Source organism: Lepisma saccharinum, chromosome 10, assembly GCF_977018435.1.
Source record: "Lepisma saccharinum chromosome 10, izLepSacc3.1, whole genome shotgun sequence".
Lineage (NCBI taxonomy): Eukaryota > Metazoa > Arthropoda > Insecta > Zygentoma > Lepismatidae > Lepisma > Lepisma saccharinum.
In genome coordinates, this window is record NC_139238.1 from 67706125 (window position 1) to 67724680 (window position 18556).

Genomic DNA, 18556 nt, shown 5'->3' on the forward strand with positions numbered 1-18556 from the left:
TCACAGTTGACTGTGCCACGTGCACTCGTCTTGCCATCACATGTGGCGTAGGAGGGTTTTCCTGTAGGGCCATTCGGCGAAACTTCCGAGCTACAGGTGGAGTCACAGCAGTACAGGGTTGCTTTCTACTCCCCTTTGTGGGTGAACGAAGTGCTGGAACGTCGTGGTGTTTATGTTGATTAATTATGTTCTTGATGGTCGTTAACCCCAATGCACATCCATTTTCCCCGCACTGTTTTTGAATCTGCGTCACGGAAAACTTGGCGTGGAAAAGTGCTACGACGTAGCCTTCCCAAAACCGGTTCACCTTGGGAGCCATGATGCACACACCACACACACGCGAACTTGCCGCGATACTAGAGGCATTTGGCTTTCTCCTGCTGTTTGAATCATTGAGGTCGGTCGATTCTGTGAGCAGGGGTGAAGGTTTAAAATTGGACACATACAGATGGATCAACCTTCTGTATAAGAACTATAAGATACACAGCAAAAAGGTGCATATCGGTACATGAAGAATCTCTCCAAGTTTGGTTATGATGCAGCAGACATCAATGCTGAAATCAAGTTCCTGCCACACACCTCCCCAACATACCACGGCCTTAGCGGATGGTTCTGCTGGGCCTGTTCATTTTACATCTCCTTGAACTTGTGCCATGCACGAATTGTCTTGTCTGTAGGTACCTCTGTTCGATATTTTGTATGAAATCTCCATTATACCGTCACAATCGACTCGCATTTAGCGAATTCTAAGATGCAGGATGCTTTGTGTTCATCAGTGCATGACATGTTTGTGTTAACTGCATTATACTGCCATCTAGCAGGCAAATCTATAATTACACGATGGGGCCTATTATGAGTGCAATTTGGAGAGATTCTTTATGTACTGATATGCACCTTTTTACTGTATGTTATAGTTCTTGTACTATAATCTTTCAAAACCGTGGGGGGAATTATGAATTACCCTGTACATATTATTACCTCTGGATATATAAGACATATTTATGTATTGTAACATATGTAAATGTTTATTTATATTATAACTAGAGTTGCAAAAAGGTGACTTTTTTGAATGGATGGTATTTTTCCAATAAAAAGGTGGCTTTTTTGGCTTTTTACCAATTACAGCTAACATATTTCACTTGAAGTTACAGTTATGAGTTTACAGGTTTGTAGTTACATATTTTACAACTAACTATAAAAAATTAAATGATGTAGCAGCCAAGAGACAGATATTGGCAAATCCCAGTGGACACATATTGCATAGTGGCTCTGATACAATTTTAACCCTATAGCTTACCAAGGGGGGAGGGGGAGGGACTTGCAGGCTCACCAAATATATATATATATATATATATATATATATATAAAATATTTTTTTAGATTTTTCAACTGTGTGAAAATAAATTACATTATTCTCTAGGATGTTCCCAATATTTCTGTATTACTTTTGCTCATAATAATGTAAATCTAATGTAAATAGGAGGCAAAATGCAGTTGGTAGGCTTATCAGGTGCCATCTTTGAATGCATCTCATTCGAGACACTCATACCAGTGACAATGTACAATTGGTTTGTAATGATGGCAATTATTGTAATTATTATATTTAATAAACAACTGCACTTCTACAGACAAAAAAGCATCAATAAAAAATTATTATGGATTTTGTGAGTTTTAGTGAATGATGAAATATATGCGAGAGACTCGTGCAATAATTACACTGGCAAACAAAATTTTTGTTGCATTGTTATCAGCACTTGTTCTAACCTAATTTGGGTGTGCTGTTTTCAAATCTGAAGTTGTTTTTTTCTCTGTAAGCTCTAGTTTTTTTTTTGCAATTCAAAATTTTAATTTTTAACCTTCATGTTAAATTTTCAAAATGCAAATTAACATTTTAAAGTTGAATGCCATTTTGGATACCATCTTGGCGAAGATATTCTTTATTTATTCACAAAAATTTGTAGGTGCACCAAAATATACATTGCAGTTTGAAAATATGGAAAATTGATAGCACTTTTTTGAAGTATTTAGCATATATTCAATATAGTGAAATTCATTCATTCATTCATTGTTTTCTGCCTAACCAGGTTTTTCACTTGTGGCGAATACTATCATATTTATGTAGCACTTCAATTCTCTTAATCTGCTACCCAATTTACAAAGATCTTTAAATAAATAATTGAAGCGTGTACATTTAAGGTGCTACATTAAGTATTAATCGCCCAGCCCAATATTATACCCTGATTCTCGTGGATCGACTAGGTTTGCTTGCAGGAGGCAAAGAACTGAAAATGCACGAGTGAATAAATCTGGGTTAACGGAACCTTGTTGAGAAATGGGGAATTGTCTAGTTCGCCCCTCCCAACAAAAGTACGTACGCCCAATAATTGATTGATTGATTTGGTGTTTTAAGTCCACTTTATGCACAGTAAGGCTAATTGGGACTGGACCTACAGTTTAAAGTGGGATCCGAACTACTATGTGCCTTCACCGGGTATCGAACCCGGGACTCCTTGATTACAAGGCAACGACGCTACCACTGCGCCATCGGGAAGGCTGTACGCCCAATAAGAACACACAAGATTTCTTACATCGATACCTTATCTATAGAAAAGTAATGAGTTTATTATTTGCTTCATTGAAAGATGTACTCAATATTAACAGCCTTTTATTCATGAATAATTTCTATGTGGAATAACATCAATGATTCGACCAGTACAATAAACTTCGAATTCTCAAATACTCCGATAACAAATCGACGAATAAATTTTATGTAGTCAACAAAAATCACATGTTAACAATAACTGGACCTCAATTATAACTTAAACTCTCCCCTTCCCTTTTTTTTTCTGCCAATAATAAATAGAAATCTTTCTCCCAAATTTATATTGTACAGATTCACGCACTCTGTCATGCACTCAATTCTTCATTCAAAAAAACATAAGTTATTAAAACATACTATATACACTCACTTGGAATATATCCCATCAATCATACTTACACTGCAAGAAAAAGTATTGTTGATGTCATAAAATATGAAACAAATGTTAATATAAAAATATTCGATGTTTCGGAACAATTGAAAATCTTTACTGTTCACAACACACATGCAGAAGTATACATATTTACGTGAATGGTGAATTTGTACATATATCCTGTTTAACAGCTTTGAGACAGAAGCGACACGTTGCTCTTGGAAATCAACCCTTAGAAGTAAATCAACCTTTCGAACCGAAGCAACATAAGCTGCAAGTGTCGCTTGTCACTTGGCCAGTGCCGTTTTCTCAGTGAACTTTCAGACTGAAGCAACAAGTGACATGGAAGCAGACCCTCAGTAATCCATTCAACCTTTTGAACTGAATCGCGACAATGAGCTAAACAAACATGTCACTTGCATGTTACTCGGACTATACTGTTTTCTCAATGAACTGCATCATGCTGCTTTGGTCTGTTGTTTTACATGCACAGTGAATGTTTTGCTTTTTACTCAAGGAGACTGTATAACTTGTCCATGGGCGTCTGGAAGGGTGGGGGAGGGGTCATCCACCCCTGGAAAATAAAAGTCAACCAAAAAATATATGTATGTCACGCGTATAATTTCATTTCAGCCACAATAATATGTGTTAATTATTGCACGAACATCATAAATTCAAATTTAAGCCATGTTTTTTGAGGAAACAACACTATTATTGGGCAAAATGTGCCTTGTTTTCCTCCCCCTGGAAAAAAAATACCTTCCTTGCCCCTCCCTGGAAAAAAACCCGCGGACGTCCATGAGTTACTTGTCATTTGTGACTTCAATCTGAAAGCTCCTTCAATGGCGTTCATCATGTCACATTGGTTTTGTTTGTGCATGCATGGGGGATGCTTGCTTACTTCAATGTGGCACTGCATTGTCATTTGTTGCTTTGGTCTGAATGTTCTCTATACGTAACAAGATTCGTAGCTACTGCATCAGACATCAAGATTTAATTTAGCCTGTAAATCTCACAGAACAAATTGCAAGTACTGTTGTTGGAAAAAGGAAGGCTCTTTGATAGAAGGTTCCTTTTATAATCATGAATGGGCCTCTGGAAGGAATAAAGTAATGCTGTTGCCTTGTAATAAGAAGGGTCTGAGGTTCAATCCTCATTGGTCAGAGCGCTTCGGATCTCAATTCAATCTGTAGGTCCAGTCCAGATGTCTGAAATAGGATTTTTTTTTCTTCTGCTTCAGTTTTAGTGCTAGTGTTTTTCAACAGCCGGGATGCAAAAGGTCCATTGCACCCATGGGTTGACGACTATTTTAAATTCTTATTTTATATTTGACAGCAAGTCTATACATAATTGAACTATGATTATGCCGTTGTTCATATATTAATATAAATTAAGGGTGCATATTAATTTCCATATAAACTTTAGAGATCAGATATATATTTGTTAAAACACTTAAAATAACACACAAACAGCACGATGAAAAACACTTAGGAGTTCTTCCAAGCTTTCGACTCCTTCACGGAGTCATCTTCAGGGCTGATCGAGGGAAGACTGAGTGGATGCGGTTGTAGTTACACCAGTTTAAATTTACGTTGGATTTGTGACGCGATAAGGGCAAATAAGAATGTAAAGGGGAGAGGAAAGCGTTCGTGGAGGAGTAACCTTCATGTAGATTAGGAAGCACAGTTGAGCAGGAAAGGCCGAACCTGCAAGTTTTATATAGTGATACACACAGGTTTTTTTTAGTTTTTTAATGTTTTTAACATGAGAATATGTTATTTGTTCAAGTTTTAGTGAACGATGAGCTTTTTTATACGTATGGGGCGGGGATATATTATCTTAAATGTATCCACACCAACGCTTGTCCACAATCCTTTTATTACATTTCGACGTGGTACTATGCTATACTCCATGAAGCCTTAGAAAGATCGCTTCGTGGGCTTGCAGCAGATGACAATATGGGGAGGTGTCTGCGATAACCAATCAGGACCGCGAATGAGCGAGCCCGGTTGCCACAGCTAGCTCGCTGCACCCTTCTGGAAGGGTGAGTTGACCTCTGCCTCTTGCTACCTCGGCCTGTTTGTTCGGCTGAAGAGCAGACGACATGAGAGTATCGGCAATAGTGTGCTAGCGACGTCTGCTGTTAGCCCGCGAAATGCTCTTTCTAAGGCCTCCTGCACTATAAGTACCTATTTTTTTCATATGAAGCTGAAGAAGGGGATAGTTAATCTCCGAAACGTAGTTCTAAAGATATGAAAATACTAACAACATACTTGCATACGTAAGTGCAGTTCTAACGTTAATTTTTAACGTCCTTTTATATTCTGGAATTGTGAGTAATATGCACCAAACCTACAAAATGCTCATGGTTTCAAGTAGTTGTCTTTATTCATCTGCTTTATTTTGATCCACGTGTGGAGAATTTGTAGTGTAAATACATGAAAGAAGCATTACAGACTTTTTGAAGAAAATTAATTTATTGTACAGGATGTGGCATAAAAATGGACTTTCTAAAATGCATCGAAACTAATACTACGTTTTATTATTATTTTTTAATACAAACACATCAACTACATCCTTATAGAATCATGTTTTGAAAATTACTTCCTGTAGCTGGCCACCAATTCATCGTTGACACTTAGATAATCTGCAACAGAAATCATTCATCGCATTATCCAACATCTGAATAGGAATGTTCTGTCGGTTTCTGCGTCAACATACTTCCCGTAGCTTCAAAGTTTTCACTGACATCCTCATTGCATTGGCTGATGGAATAGGATGTCTCCCAAGATTAAAATTACGTCAATATTCTTGTCTCACAGCAGCAACAGAGTCACCATTTTATAAAATGCTCTCACAGTTGCAGCACTTTGAGCTCCACTTCAGCAATCTATATCTGTAAATGGCGTACATTGATGATGCAAATGACAATCAATAAGTGTTGCCAACACCATTACAGAAACTGTACATACGAGGGTTATCCAGAAAGTAAATTCCGATTGAAAAAGTAAAAATAATGTACCTAGGTATTTACAAACCATTTAGATTGTCATTTGATATACAAACTGTACATTACTTTTTGACACAGTTACAACAATTGTGGAAGCACTTGTGGTGGGGAGACACCAGTTTTTGCATCCCTTCATGGTAGAATGAAGTTCCCTGTGATGCAAACCATGTTGTAGTAGCTCATTGTCATTGTGAAACCACCAGCCACCAAGGAAGGATTTGAGAGGATGTTCCCAGCCAAATGCTGTGATGAGATCCTGCACCACAATTGGTCAGCTGCTGCAGAATCATTATGCACATTTGTGCATTCTTCATTGATGTCACCCACCTTCATACTATTGAATCACTCATTGCATGTCTCCGCATGAGGCAGGCTTCTCGATTTTCGTTAACATTATAAACACACAGCAGGATGCATAAACACTGTCGCAGTACCAAAGAACTGACAGACTTGGCATGCATGTGCGCCAATGTCACCACAGCACTGCAATGGGCAATATTTGCAACCTGAACTTATTTTGTGGATATCCCTCGTATTTGACCCAAAAGTTGATGGGTTTCCTGTGTGGCAGTCAGATGCCCTACAGACTAGACTACTGCAAAAGAAAACCAGGGACAAATAATGGATTCTATCATCTGCCAACTTCTGCTTTCTTTAGGCTTTATAATATGCTCTTTGCTTTATGCACAAATATAGAACATGACTGGGTTCCTCCTTGTCCCTGCCTCTCAAGAAAGAGGGGTAAAGGGTTGTAAATGAGGCTTGATTGCTATACTTACTTCTTGATTGATCGATTTGGTTTATTTTACTTCACTTTTCTGCCATGTTTGGCTAATGGCAAAGATGAAGATGAGTGATGATATGATGAAATTGATTAAGGGACACTCACAAAGAACACCCATGCCCAGGCTGAGATTTGAAACCAGGACCTCTAGTGTCATAGTGCAATGTGCTAACCACTTAGCTTAGAAGGTAGGCACTACTTCTTTTCCATGATTTGCTATTAATGACACCAGTATGTGCTATTTTGGAACTCTTGTTCCTAAATGACATTATCAACCAATGAGCATCATTTATTTTACAAATATTGGTTATATTATTGACTATTGTTAGTATTTTTCCACTTACAGAATGCGAACAGAGGTGTTGATAACATGATTATGTCTGGTGCAGGAATTTTGGAAAGCCTAAAAGACCAAAGACTCACTATGAAGGGTGCTCATCGACGAATGATGGACATTGCCAACACACTAGGCCTATCTAACACAACAATGCGACTTATAGAAAAGCGTGCGTATCAGGACAAGTTTATTTTATTAGGTGGAATGCTCATAACCTTGGTTGTTATTTTCATTGTGGTTGTGTATTTAAAATAGCTGTCAGTGCGGACGGGAGGAGGAGGAGGAAGTTTTTGATCACAGTGCATTGCAAGAATTGTTGACTGAAGGATTGTTTCTGGATTGCCCAAGATATACTGTATTTTGAAGAAATTTGAGGCACAGAGAATGAATATGACACTTATCTTGTTACTTTTGGACAGCAACTATCATCGTTGTACAAATGTATCTTACCACTGTTTTGTATCTTATTTTAATGTATATTTGAAATGAACGGGTTGTACATGGTAGAAGTCTCCAATATGTAAACAATTACACTTATTTATGGATAATATATTATATTTTTCTGTATTTGTTGGTTTCATTATTTGCAGAAACATCGCTAGTGAACCTTGTGCTCACTTTCAATTTTTGTTAGTGTCATTTTAACAGTATTAAAAATATTGGCCTGTATTGATTTTTAGTGTGTCACGAGTGACCTGATCACATGTAAATGAGATGACATTAATGGCAGTACGAGAGAGACCATTGTTGTAGAAGAGTGTTGTCAGAGTGAGCACAGCACCTGCGACCGATTACGTTTCGTATATTTTTCCTTATTTTGATTTGTGCAATATTTAGTTAATAAGTCTATGCTGTTTTTATGAGTTTTTATAGCTATATGTTTTTGTCATGTAAATAGAAAACACGAAAAGTGTCTAAGTAATTTTACAATATATCAGATTTGTTGAGCACAGATGGAACTGCCCCAGACTTCTTCAGGGCAGCTTTGAGGAATATCCGCTTCTTGTTAGCGCTGAGAGTTGTTTGCTTCGACGATTTATTAATCTATTTGAAAACAAACAAACATTTTAAGACAAAAATGTAATGAAGATCAAGGGATATAATAAACAGATCATTAGAAGTACAAGAAATAAATTTTAAGAAATTAATATGCGCTGAAATATGCCTTAAATGCAAGGGTGAACACCGTGCTCACACGGGACCAACAACATCAGTCAAGTGAGTGCAACCGATCCCAGATTAAGCGAAAAGTGTTGGCTTCACTAGGACTCAAAACCTGAGTCTCTGGCATACTGTGCCATTTCTCTACCAACTAATCTACTAAGCCAGATAAACCGTGGACTTTCAGCAAACTTTGGCTTATTTTGTATTGTAACATCTCATGAGATACTACAAAGAACATTTGGAGATTTACTTGCATACAGTTTTGGGGTGTATTGAGTTGAGAGAGCAAGAAAACTTCTAACAAATAGGAAGCTTGATTTTTCGGTGTTACTTTGGCAACTTTTCAACGTATTTTTCCAAAAGTCACGTTTTTATTGTAGCAAACTTTTTGATGTACTTGAAAATCATGCCATGATTGTGCTTTTAAACTATTATTTTAAATTCAGGTTACAGGCCTATATCTGTTTGTGGCAGTTTCATATGTTGCAAACTATTTTTGAGGCAGTTATTATCCACTATTTCTCTCATGACAAATACTGATGTTACGGCTTCCATCTGACGGTAGGTGCACAACATATCTCCCGTCAGAGCTCCTTACCTTTGGTTGATGATACAAAACGTTCCCATGGAAGGTGAAAAATTGTGGGAGAGATCCATTTACACATACTTTCATGTATGTGTCAGAATTATTTCATGTATAACACACACCATAGTTTTCTTGTGGATATGATTTTGGAAAAGTACATATATATCCGTAAATATTTTTTAAGCATAAAATGTGTTGATACTTGCGAAAAAGGACACAATTTGCATTTTATGCCAAATTCATGTTATTTTGTGATTTCAAACAGATGAAAAATATGTTCAGAATATGTCACTGCATATACATAAACACTTTCTTTTCTTTTTTTGCAGCAATTAATATTTTTCAGTTACTACATTTGTGAAAAATCAACGTTCCTACTAATAAATCTATTTTCTTGCAAACAATGTTAATTTAACCCTTTCCCCAAGATTGGAATTTTTCTGCATTATTAAAGTTTTAATTGATTATATATCACAGTGACGTCACCAGAAATTTTTCTTGGTGTGGGCTCAAGGGTGGGTAAAATATCTTTAGGTGGGCTCTGGTTCGGTAGTCATTTTCAGGGCTAAGCTGGCACTTTTTCGAGGTGGAGCAACGTTTCATGAATGTTGTGCTGTACTGGAGCATTCTTCTTCATGGCTGAAATTCATACTTATAATGCAATTATTACAAATATTTTGTATGCAATTTTTATTAGTGTTAAAAATTTGGAGTGTAATTCTCCTGAATTTTGTAAAAGAATGAATATTATGAAAATAAAGCAAAATAAGCTTTCATCGGTTAAAGAAATGCTTCTCTATGCTTTTACAAGACAACCGAAGCTTGTAAATGTAATAATGGGAAAATTATATTCCACTGATAACATTAAAAAAAGATTTAATTTACCAAAACTCACTTAGTCACAGTTACCAGAATAGTAAAAATGAATTCTGGAATAACCATTTTGATCAAATTTATTCATTAATTTTTTCCTATTTTTGTAGGTTTTAATCTTTGTTTTTACATGTGTTAAAAGTTTAATTTGATCGTTTTGGTGCACGTAATCGATTTTCACATGTGAAAGAAAACCAACCTATTGGAGAATCTAGAAACATTCTTCACTTTTGAAGTGAATTAGAGTTATGTTAATCAATTGTTAAGGCTGCTTTGTGTGCTTCATACTATAATTATTTACTAGCTTGTTACTTTGCATTATCTAAAATAATATATATCATATATTCATTCTATTTGGTTGAGCTGAGACTATTTTAAGGTGGGCTAGAGCCCACCCTCGCCCCTGTGTATGAATCATTTTTATGATTTACAGGTATTAACTTATAATTGTTAGTGAGTAGAGAGTATTGATAAATATACATACATATTTTTACCTTCACTATATTTTGTATTTTAGCATATCATGGTGTCTTGTCTAACAGGCATGTTGCCTGATTATGTTCGCATGAGCACATGAACACTCATGTATGGGTCAATCCATGTGAAGTCATACAACATGGTTGCTTGACCATTTTTAAAAAAGTTTATTTTTTGTGTGGTGTGAGTCTCATATGTTGACAGTTCAGAACCACTGTTATTTTATTTTTACTATCACCGATTTGAAGATGGCAGGCATTTTTTTATCATGGCACGCATCATTTTCTCCATTCGTAAGCATCAGCGGCAACTTTTTTATCTCAACTCTGGTAAGTCCTATGACAATGAGACAAAATCTGTGATGTTAAGCACATTATAAGCTACAATTATATTTCTGCGTAATTTTCTAAATATTTTTCCTTCATTATGAATTTTAAGGTCAAAATTGTGTATTTTAATCGCTCAAAATGACATTTTCGGACTTTTTTGGGGGGGAGAAGGCAGTTTGTTTGAAACTTGAATTTTTTTTGTGCAAGTACATGTGTACGAATAGAGTATGTCAAAATTATTTGAAGCTTGAGACTTTAATATTTCTTTTTCTACAGGGTCATAAACATGTACCTTTTGTTAAAAAATTCCAAGTTCAGAGTTAAATATCTCTGGTGGTCAGTTGTTTAAAAATCTGAAATTTGTACACAATACAGTACTCCATGATAAGTAACTTCAGTAAAAATTTTGAGTTTGAGATTCATTTGGTTTAAGAGATACAAAACTTGTGAATGTTCAATATTTTGTATACAATATGGTATGCCTAATTTCATTTCTTATTAACATTTTGTGTTAAAATTTTGCATATTGCATAAAACTGACAGCTAAGGGGCTGTTGGCCACTATACCCGAAAATGTTCACTTCGTTGTGCGAACAGTGATGCAAGCAGCAATACTTCTTTCATTCGGCACCAGAGTGCAGCATATACAAGGCATGTCTATGGGGACTCTAAAGGGTCTGCTCTACATAGTTGGAAACTTAGTGAGAAGTCGCTAAATCTGTCAGATTTTAAGCAAATGAAAGTGCATGTTTAGTGTGTGTCAGTGGTGTAACCACAAGAGGGGGGGGCAGTGCCCCCCCCCAATCTTGGACTGAAATGAGTTCTAGGGGGGCAAACATTTGACGGCCAAGTGTACCGCAGGGGGCAATTACCGCCCACAACTTCAAATTTTATGCAAATAAAAATACTTTTCGTAAAATTTTCTTGCTTGCTTCGTTCGCAATGCCTCCTTTTCTTAGTCTTATCAAGTTCAAAACCGTAGCTAGGGGACGGCTTGAGTCAGCCCTGGGTGCCAAATGATCTAAATGAAAATAAGTTGTAAGATTGATTGATTGATTTTTGGTTTTAAGTCCACTTTACGCACAGAAAAGCTAATCGGGTCTGGACTTGCTCTAAAGTTTAAAGTGGGTTCCAAACCACTGTACCATGTGACTCCACCGTGCATCGAACCCAGGACCCCATAATCACAAGGCGACGATGTTACCACTACATCATCAGGGTGGCACAAAAGCTGTAAAAGAGAGAATGCATTGGCATCCCATGAAATTATTTGCACCCTATTAAATCAATATTGATTACAGCCTGCAAAAAAATTGGATCCAAGAATTTTCTTGCTCGCTTCGCTTGTAATGTGTCGTTGTTCTCTGTAGGCCTAATGCATTGTAAATTTCGAGAGAGAAATAAGACTTGTCTTAATTGATTTTGTTTTAAATGCATGAACAGTTGTTTTGAGGAAAGAAACGTGCACATTTCAGAGACAATTTATGTAATTTTTGCTGTTGGTTTATTGTGAGATGGATGAATTGGATGTGTAATGTATTTAAATAATATATGTTGCATATAATATGTATTAAAGAAACTGAATACACAATTTAGGGTCCACATCTCTCCATGTTGCATATATGTGAAACATATATTGTCCATGAAAGTTATACATGTTAATGTAAAAAAGAATTATATTTGATTATATTTGGAATGCATTTAGCAAGCATTTTCTATTTTTCAAAAATAGTTTGTGTGCTTGTTTTCCATTATTAATGTGAAATTTAACGTGTTGAAAAAATTATTCAACTTGTTTGTTCAAACACAAATGCTTTAGCACCAACTTCTACCCCCTTTTGCATAATTTACGAGTCATGTCATTTAATTATGATATTGCATAGGATTTCTCGGTCCCGGATTCGATCCCCAGCCGGTTCAAATCCGGGAACTTTTCTAACGGTGGAAGCGGCCCCGGCGCCTACCCAGCATCGAATAACATGGGTACCTGGGGGAAACCCTGGGGGGTAAAGGCGGTCAGGGGCGTGATGCTGATCACATCACCCCCACTCACGACCGGATCAAGAAAGTGTGGGGCGTTACCCCCACACCCCCTATACGCCTTCATGGCGTGGTGCTATGCACAGGGGAACACTTTACCTTTTTTATAAGATTTCTCAGTATCGTCTTTGATACTACTACTACCACTACTACTAATGCTACATCTAATAATAACAATAAAAATAATAATGTTGGTCCCGGGTTCGAATCCCGGTTTCGGCATGGATGTTTGTGAGTGTTCATTCATCAATTTCATCATATCCTCAATCATTCCCATCTTCGCAAATTAGCCAAAAATATCACAAGAAGCGAAGTAAAATAAAGCAATTCATTAATAATAATAATGTTATAATAATATTATTATTATTATCATTATTGTTATTAAAATTATTATTATTATTGGTACGTTTATCGTGGTACTTGGTCCCCCCACCCAGACAAAAATTCGTGGTTGCGCCTCTGGTGTGTGTTCTTTAGATACTTATTCGGGCAAATCAGCAAGTAGTCTTGTTCGCAATAGATACATTTAAAAATATATAAATATATCTAAAAGAGAATTGTTACAATTAGTCTTCTTTCATCGCACAGTACTTGCAATTGATCAATTCGCCCGAAAGCATGGATGGGCAAACGACACCCTGGGCAATTGTTACCGTTTTCACATATACAAGCGACTCGCTTCCAAAATACTGCCTCTGGAACGATTCGTTTCGTACAATGTATAAGATCAATGATGGTAAATATGTCGTTGGTTAACATATGGTCTGTGTAATAAAAAGCAGATTGTGAAGTATGGTAGTTTTGCGTTGTACATACCTGAGATTACATGTTATACTAATTGGTTTGGACTAGCTATTACTAATTATAAATAACGTAATTAAAAGTTGTGTAAAAAAAAAAATCTTGTATTACTTCACATATAGCGTGATTTTGGGAGGAAATTGTTGAAAATTAGTTGAACTGTTATTCTCACTTTTTCAATCGAAGATGAAGTTAAAAAGGAGAGGAGTAAATCTGCATTCAGTATAAAAATTTTATTGTGAACATCCATATGTGAACCTCATGCGATGCCACTGCTGTCTAAACATTCAACAGAATGTAGGGCCTCCCCGATGGCGCAGTGGTAGCGTCGTCGCCTTGTAATCAAGGGGTCCCGGGTTCGATACCCGGTGGAGGCACAAGTGGTTCGGATCCCACTTTAAACTGTAGGTCCAGTCCCGATTAGCCTTACTGTGCATAAAGTGGACTTAAAACAACATATCAATCAATCAACAGAATGTAGTCTGAGATTTTTTTTTTTAAAGTTTTGCAAAAGTAGTATCTCTCCGCTGGCCAAGAACAAACAACACTTACTCAATACTCATTTTTCACTATTCGTTCAAAGCAACAAAGTAAAACTAATTTACACTACATACATTTATGCAGCTGGTCCAATGCTGCTAAATGTGAAATTAGTTTCAATGAGGACTGATAGTGCTGAGTGTCCTGGATGTTGAACAAAGTCTAACTAACAAGTGGAACGACAATATGAAGAATGATGAGTCTTTCCATGATTTCAAACATTTTTTACACAAAAAGTATCATAGCCAACCTCTGTGCAGTTATCACATTGCGCTACGACCCCATGGGGCCCAGGTTCGAATCCTATTCTGTGCACAGGTGTTCTTTGTGTGTGTCCCTTCATCAATTTCACCAGATCATCACTCATCATCATCTTTGTGATTAGCCAATAGTGACAGAAAAGTGAAGTAAAATCAATCAATCGTCATCTACAACACATCTATTAATGTTTTTTTTTATAAGAAGGAGCTGTTGTGAAGATTAAAAGTTGAGTAAAATTTTTTATTAAGGCTATACTGTATACTTTGTTTTTGCAATTTTGTTCCTTATTCTCAACTTGGACAAAGGGACTAATAGTTCCCATATTCAAGAAGGGTGGCAGAAAGGAATATAAACTACAGAGGAATAACACTAATGTGCCACTCAGCAAAGGTGTAGGGAAGTTATAGAGCTGAACATGAGAGAGGAACAGTATGGATTTAGAAGAGGCAGATGAACAGTAGATCTGATATTCACCATAAGGCAATTACAGGAAAGGCACTACGAATATGGAAATGATTTTTGATTATGGAATTCTCAGATGTAGAAGAGGCATATGATAGCATGGACAGAACAAAGATTTGAAAAGCTCTAAGAGAGAGAAAGGAGTCTAGGAAGAGAGAGTGTGTAGAGTGCAGAGCAAATACAAGGCCAATGAGAGCTGTGTGAAGACACCAGTCAGAAGAACTGAGTGGTTCAGTATAAGTAATGGACTAAAACAGAGAAGTACTCTTTCCCCACTGCTCTTCATAATTACAATGGATGCAATTAATGAAGAGGTGTGGAAGGAGATGGTAGAGAAAGAGATGAAGGCCCTGTTTGCTGATGACTTAGTAATATGGGGAAACAGGGAAGAAGAAGTAGAGAGACAGCTTGATAGTTGGAATAAGGAAATCAGAAGATCAGGAATGAAATTCAGTGCAGAAAAGAGCGAGGTGCTAATAACAACAATTAACAGAGCCAGAAATGAACCAAAAATAAAGATGGACATGGAAGAGTTGAGGATAGTGGTGAGCTTCAAATATCTAGGAAGCATAATTGAGAGAAGTGGAAGAATGGATGAGGAGGTAAACAGAAGAGGACAAATGGATGGTGAACTCGATCAAAGTGTTCGAAGATTAATATGGAACAGCGATATAACTATGAAATGCAAGAAGGATATATATAATACATATAATGTACTATGTACCAATAATTATGTATCGAGCAGAGACTTGGACAATGACAGAGAGAGACAAAAGAAAGATGCAGGGAGTGGAGGTGACATTTTTAAGGAGTACATTGGGGAAGACTAGAAATGATAGAATATGGAATGAGGAGATCCGACAGACAGTGGGGATGGTGAAGCTTCAGGACAGGATAGATCAGGCACAGATGAGATGGTTCAGACACATGAAGAGGATGGATGCAGAAAGACTACCAGTAAGAGCTTACCATGCACAAGGAGTGGGAGGGGGGAGACCAAGATGTCGGTGGAAAGAGTAGATAGCAGAGAGTGTTAGGAGAAGAGGACAATGGAACACCGTGGAAAGAGAGGAGTGGTGGAAGACCAGGAAAAAATGGAGAGGCTCGACTTCTGTGCCGTCCCAGCCAGAGGCAGGAAATGGCGAAGGATGATGATGATGATGATGATGATGATTTTCAACTTGTGATTGTAATTTTGCCGCCTATTTTCATATCCACTGCCTTGGAACCCATGTAAGGTTCAAAGTTTATACTGTAGACGGTAGGGTGCAAGCGACGCACGAACCTTGCCTATTGCCCACGTAAGCTCGACGTCAAACGTCCAGCATGACAGGGGTCATGCACCTAAGTGCTATATAAGCACAAGAGCAATTACATGCACCCTCTTTTATCATCGAAGTTTACGCCTAAGCTATTGGGCTGGTGATCTTGGAATACGGTGTGCTCAAGGAAGCGTCACCAGATTAGGGAAGGTGAGTGAGCAACGCTGTGCGTTCCATTTACAATCCTTACCTCCAGAGTCACATCAATAAACCTAATGTGGAGAGAGTATCGGTTATTGTAATTTACTGTTTGCCTTATCCTGGTACGGTCTCTACTCTCCCAGAGGATATGCGCGACAACTTGAGCTCTGAGGAAAGTGGAAATCCGGGGGGGGGGGGGGGGCATATGGGTTTTGTCAAGAAAAATGCAGGCTGGTGGAGCAAAATTCCAATGTTGCCATCTACAGATGTAAACAATTAACTGGTCACTCAGTTTAGATGTAGTAGATTTGCATAATTCGGAAAGAGGGGGTTCTGCATTGCGAAGCCAGGCAAGAAATATGGGAGAAGCCTTGTTTCCCGAGATACTTGCAGATATCCATGGCAGAGTGGTTAGCACAGCGTGCTACAATGCGAGGAGCCCCGGGTTTGAATTCCGGCCTGTAGATGGTAGTGCTTTTGTGCATCTCCCTTCATCAATATCATCATATCGTCACTCGTCGTCATCTTTGAGATTAGCCAAAAGTGGCAGGATTGCTATGTAAAATAAACCAAATCAATCAATCCAATTTGGATAAAGGAGTTATTAATTCATTGAGTGGTTTTATTTATTTTTCTTCGCTTTTCTGCCACTTCTGGCTAATCGCGAAGATCAGGATGACTGATGATAAGATAAAACTGATGAAGGGACAATCACAAAGAATGCCCAGGCTGGGATTCGAACCAGGGACCTATGATGTCGAAGTGCACTGTGCTAACCACTCCACCACAAACCATAAAAGGGGGTTATTAGAAGGCTTTTAAGAGATTCTAATGTTGTGGACAATACTGTACCTACACCTATCAAAGAAGTTGCGAGAAAAAATCAATTTTCGATTTGGGGTCACATTATGGAAATGTTTACTTGATCTTTGTTTTCCTCATTAAAAAACTAAATCCAATAGTAGGTTTTGATGGAGAAACCAGATATTATTGTTATTATTTTCTTTAGAGATATTCATGACTGCTCAACTACTGGAAGAGCCATGTACTATTTAGACGAAACATACATAAACGAACATCATATGGTGTCAAAACGTGGCAGTGTGACAAAGACGTTGTAAGGCCTTTACCACCACAAGTGGAAATGGAAGGAAAGGCTTCTAATGGCAACCATCGTCGTAGCACAGTTTCCTGTGGCCTTTCGCAAGTAAAATATTTGGGGCCCTTAGTGAAAAGAAATATATATATATATATATATATATATATAACTCCATTAAGCCTTGTTTCCATGATTATGAAAAACTAAATATGCTGACCAAGGCAGTAATTTATTTTAAACTAACGTAACGTTTCAACCTTCTAGCAAGGTCTTCTTCAGACTCTGTATCAAGTACAAAAGTAACCAGATACAACAAGAAGGGTAATATATATACACAAACATTACTCCCTCCAGACTATTTAGAAAGTTGTTTGGAACTTTCTAGCAGATGACTTTCACTTTCCAACTTTACTTTCACCTAAAAGGCTAAACACAATTACTTCCATATAGAATGTGGTTGGACTTTTTAATCTCACGCTCTTTTCCCTTCAATTTTCTTCCTTCTCCTCTCCTCTTTTTCTCTTGTCCTTTCCACTCTTTCCAACATCTTCTTCCATTCTTTGTTTAACTTCAGTCCCCCATTCCAGTTCATTGTGTCTTCTTCGCCTTTCTTCTCTATTTCCTTGGCTTCCTTCCATTTTCTCACTAGCATTCTCTTCTCCCTTCCTATTTGCTTAGCCTCATCCCACTCTATGTCATGTCCTGTTTCTCTCGTGTGTTTAAATATTGCATTTCTCTCTCTCTTAAGTCGTACATCATCCCTATGTTGTTTCAACCTGTCTTTCAGCCTTTTTTTCGTTTCTCCTATGTACACACTCTGACATTCTTTACATTTTACTTCGTAGATAATCCCTTCTTCTTCTTCTTCTCTGTTTTCCTTTTTCTTGTTAGCATTCCTCGCTATTCCTAAGATGCTTCTCCCTCCCTTCCTGTAAGTTTTAATTCCTGCTTTCCTAAGCACTTTGCATATCTTTTCTGTGGTCTTCCCCATACTCCTTATTCCAAACCTTCTCTCCTCTTTTTCTTTCTCTTCCAATTCTCCCCTGCCCGTTTTCTTACTTCTTCTGTTTATGTCCAGTCTATCCTGCTTCTCATAGCCATTCTTTTCCAGCTGTTTCCATAGGCTATTTATTTTGCCTTCTTTTTCACATTCTTTCATGCATATTTTCTTGATTCTGTCCTCCATATTCTTTATAAAATTTATTTTTGTCACCTCACTTACATCACTTCTTTTGTGGCAGAATACCCCTGCTGCACACTTCTTCTGATGCCAAGCGGTTTCAATTTCTTGTCCTCTTTTCCTTTTCATCAATATATCTAGATAGCTTAACTTGTCTTCTTCTTCTATTTCAAGTTCC

The 18556-nt window shown here is 37.4% G+C and overlaps 1 protein-coding gene across 1 annotated transcript in view; it reads left to right on the forward strand.

Annotated features, from left to right (window-relative positions):
- Positions 1–7670, forward strand: part of Membrin (golgi SNAP receptor complex member 2) — a 28917-nt gene extending 21247 nt beyond the window's left edge. The window contains exon 4 of the mRNA XM_083130482.1: positions 7113–7670. Coding sequence (XP_082986608.1) covers positions 7113–7358 — 246 coding nt within the window. The 3' untranslated portion in view covers positions 7359–7670. The remainder of the gene's footprint in view (positions 1–7112) is intronic.
- Positions 7671–18556: the final 10886 nt, after the last annotated feature.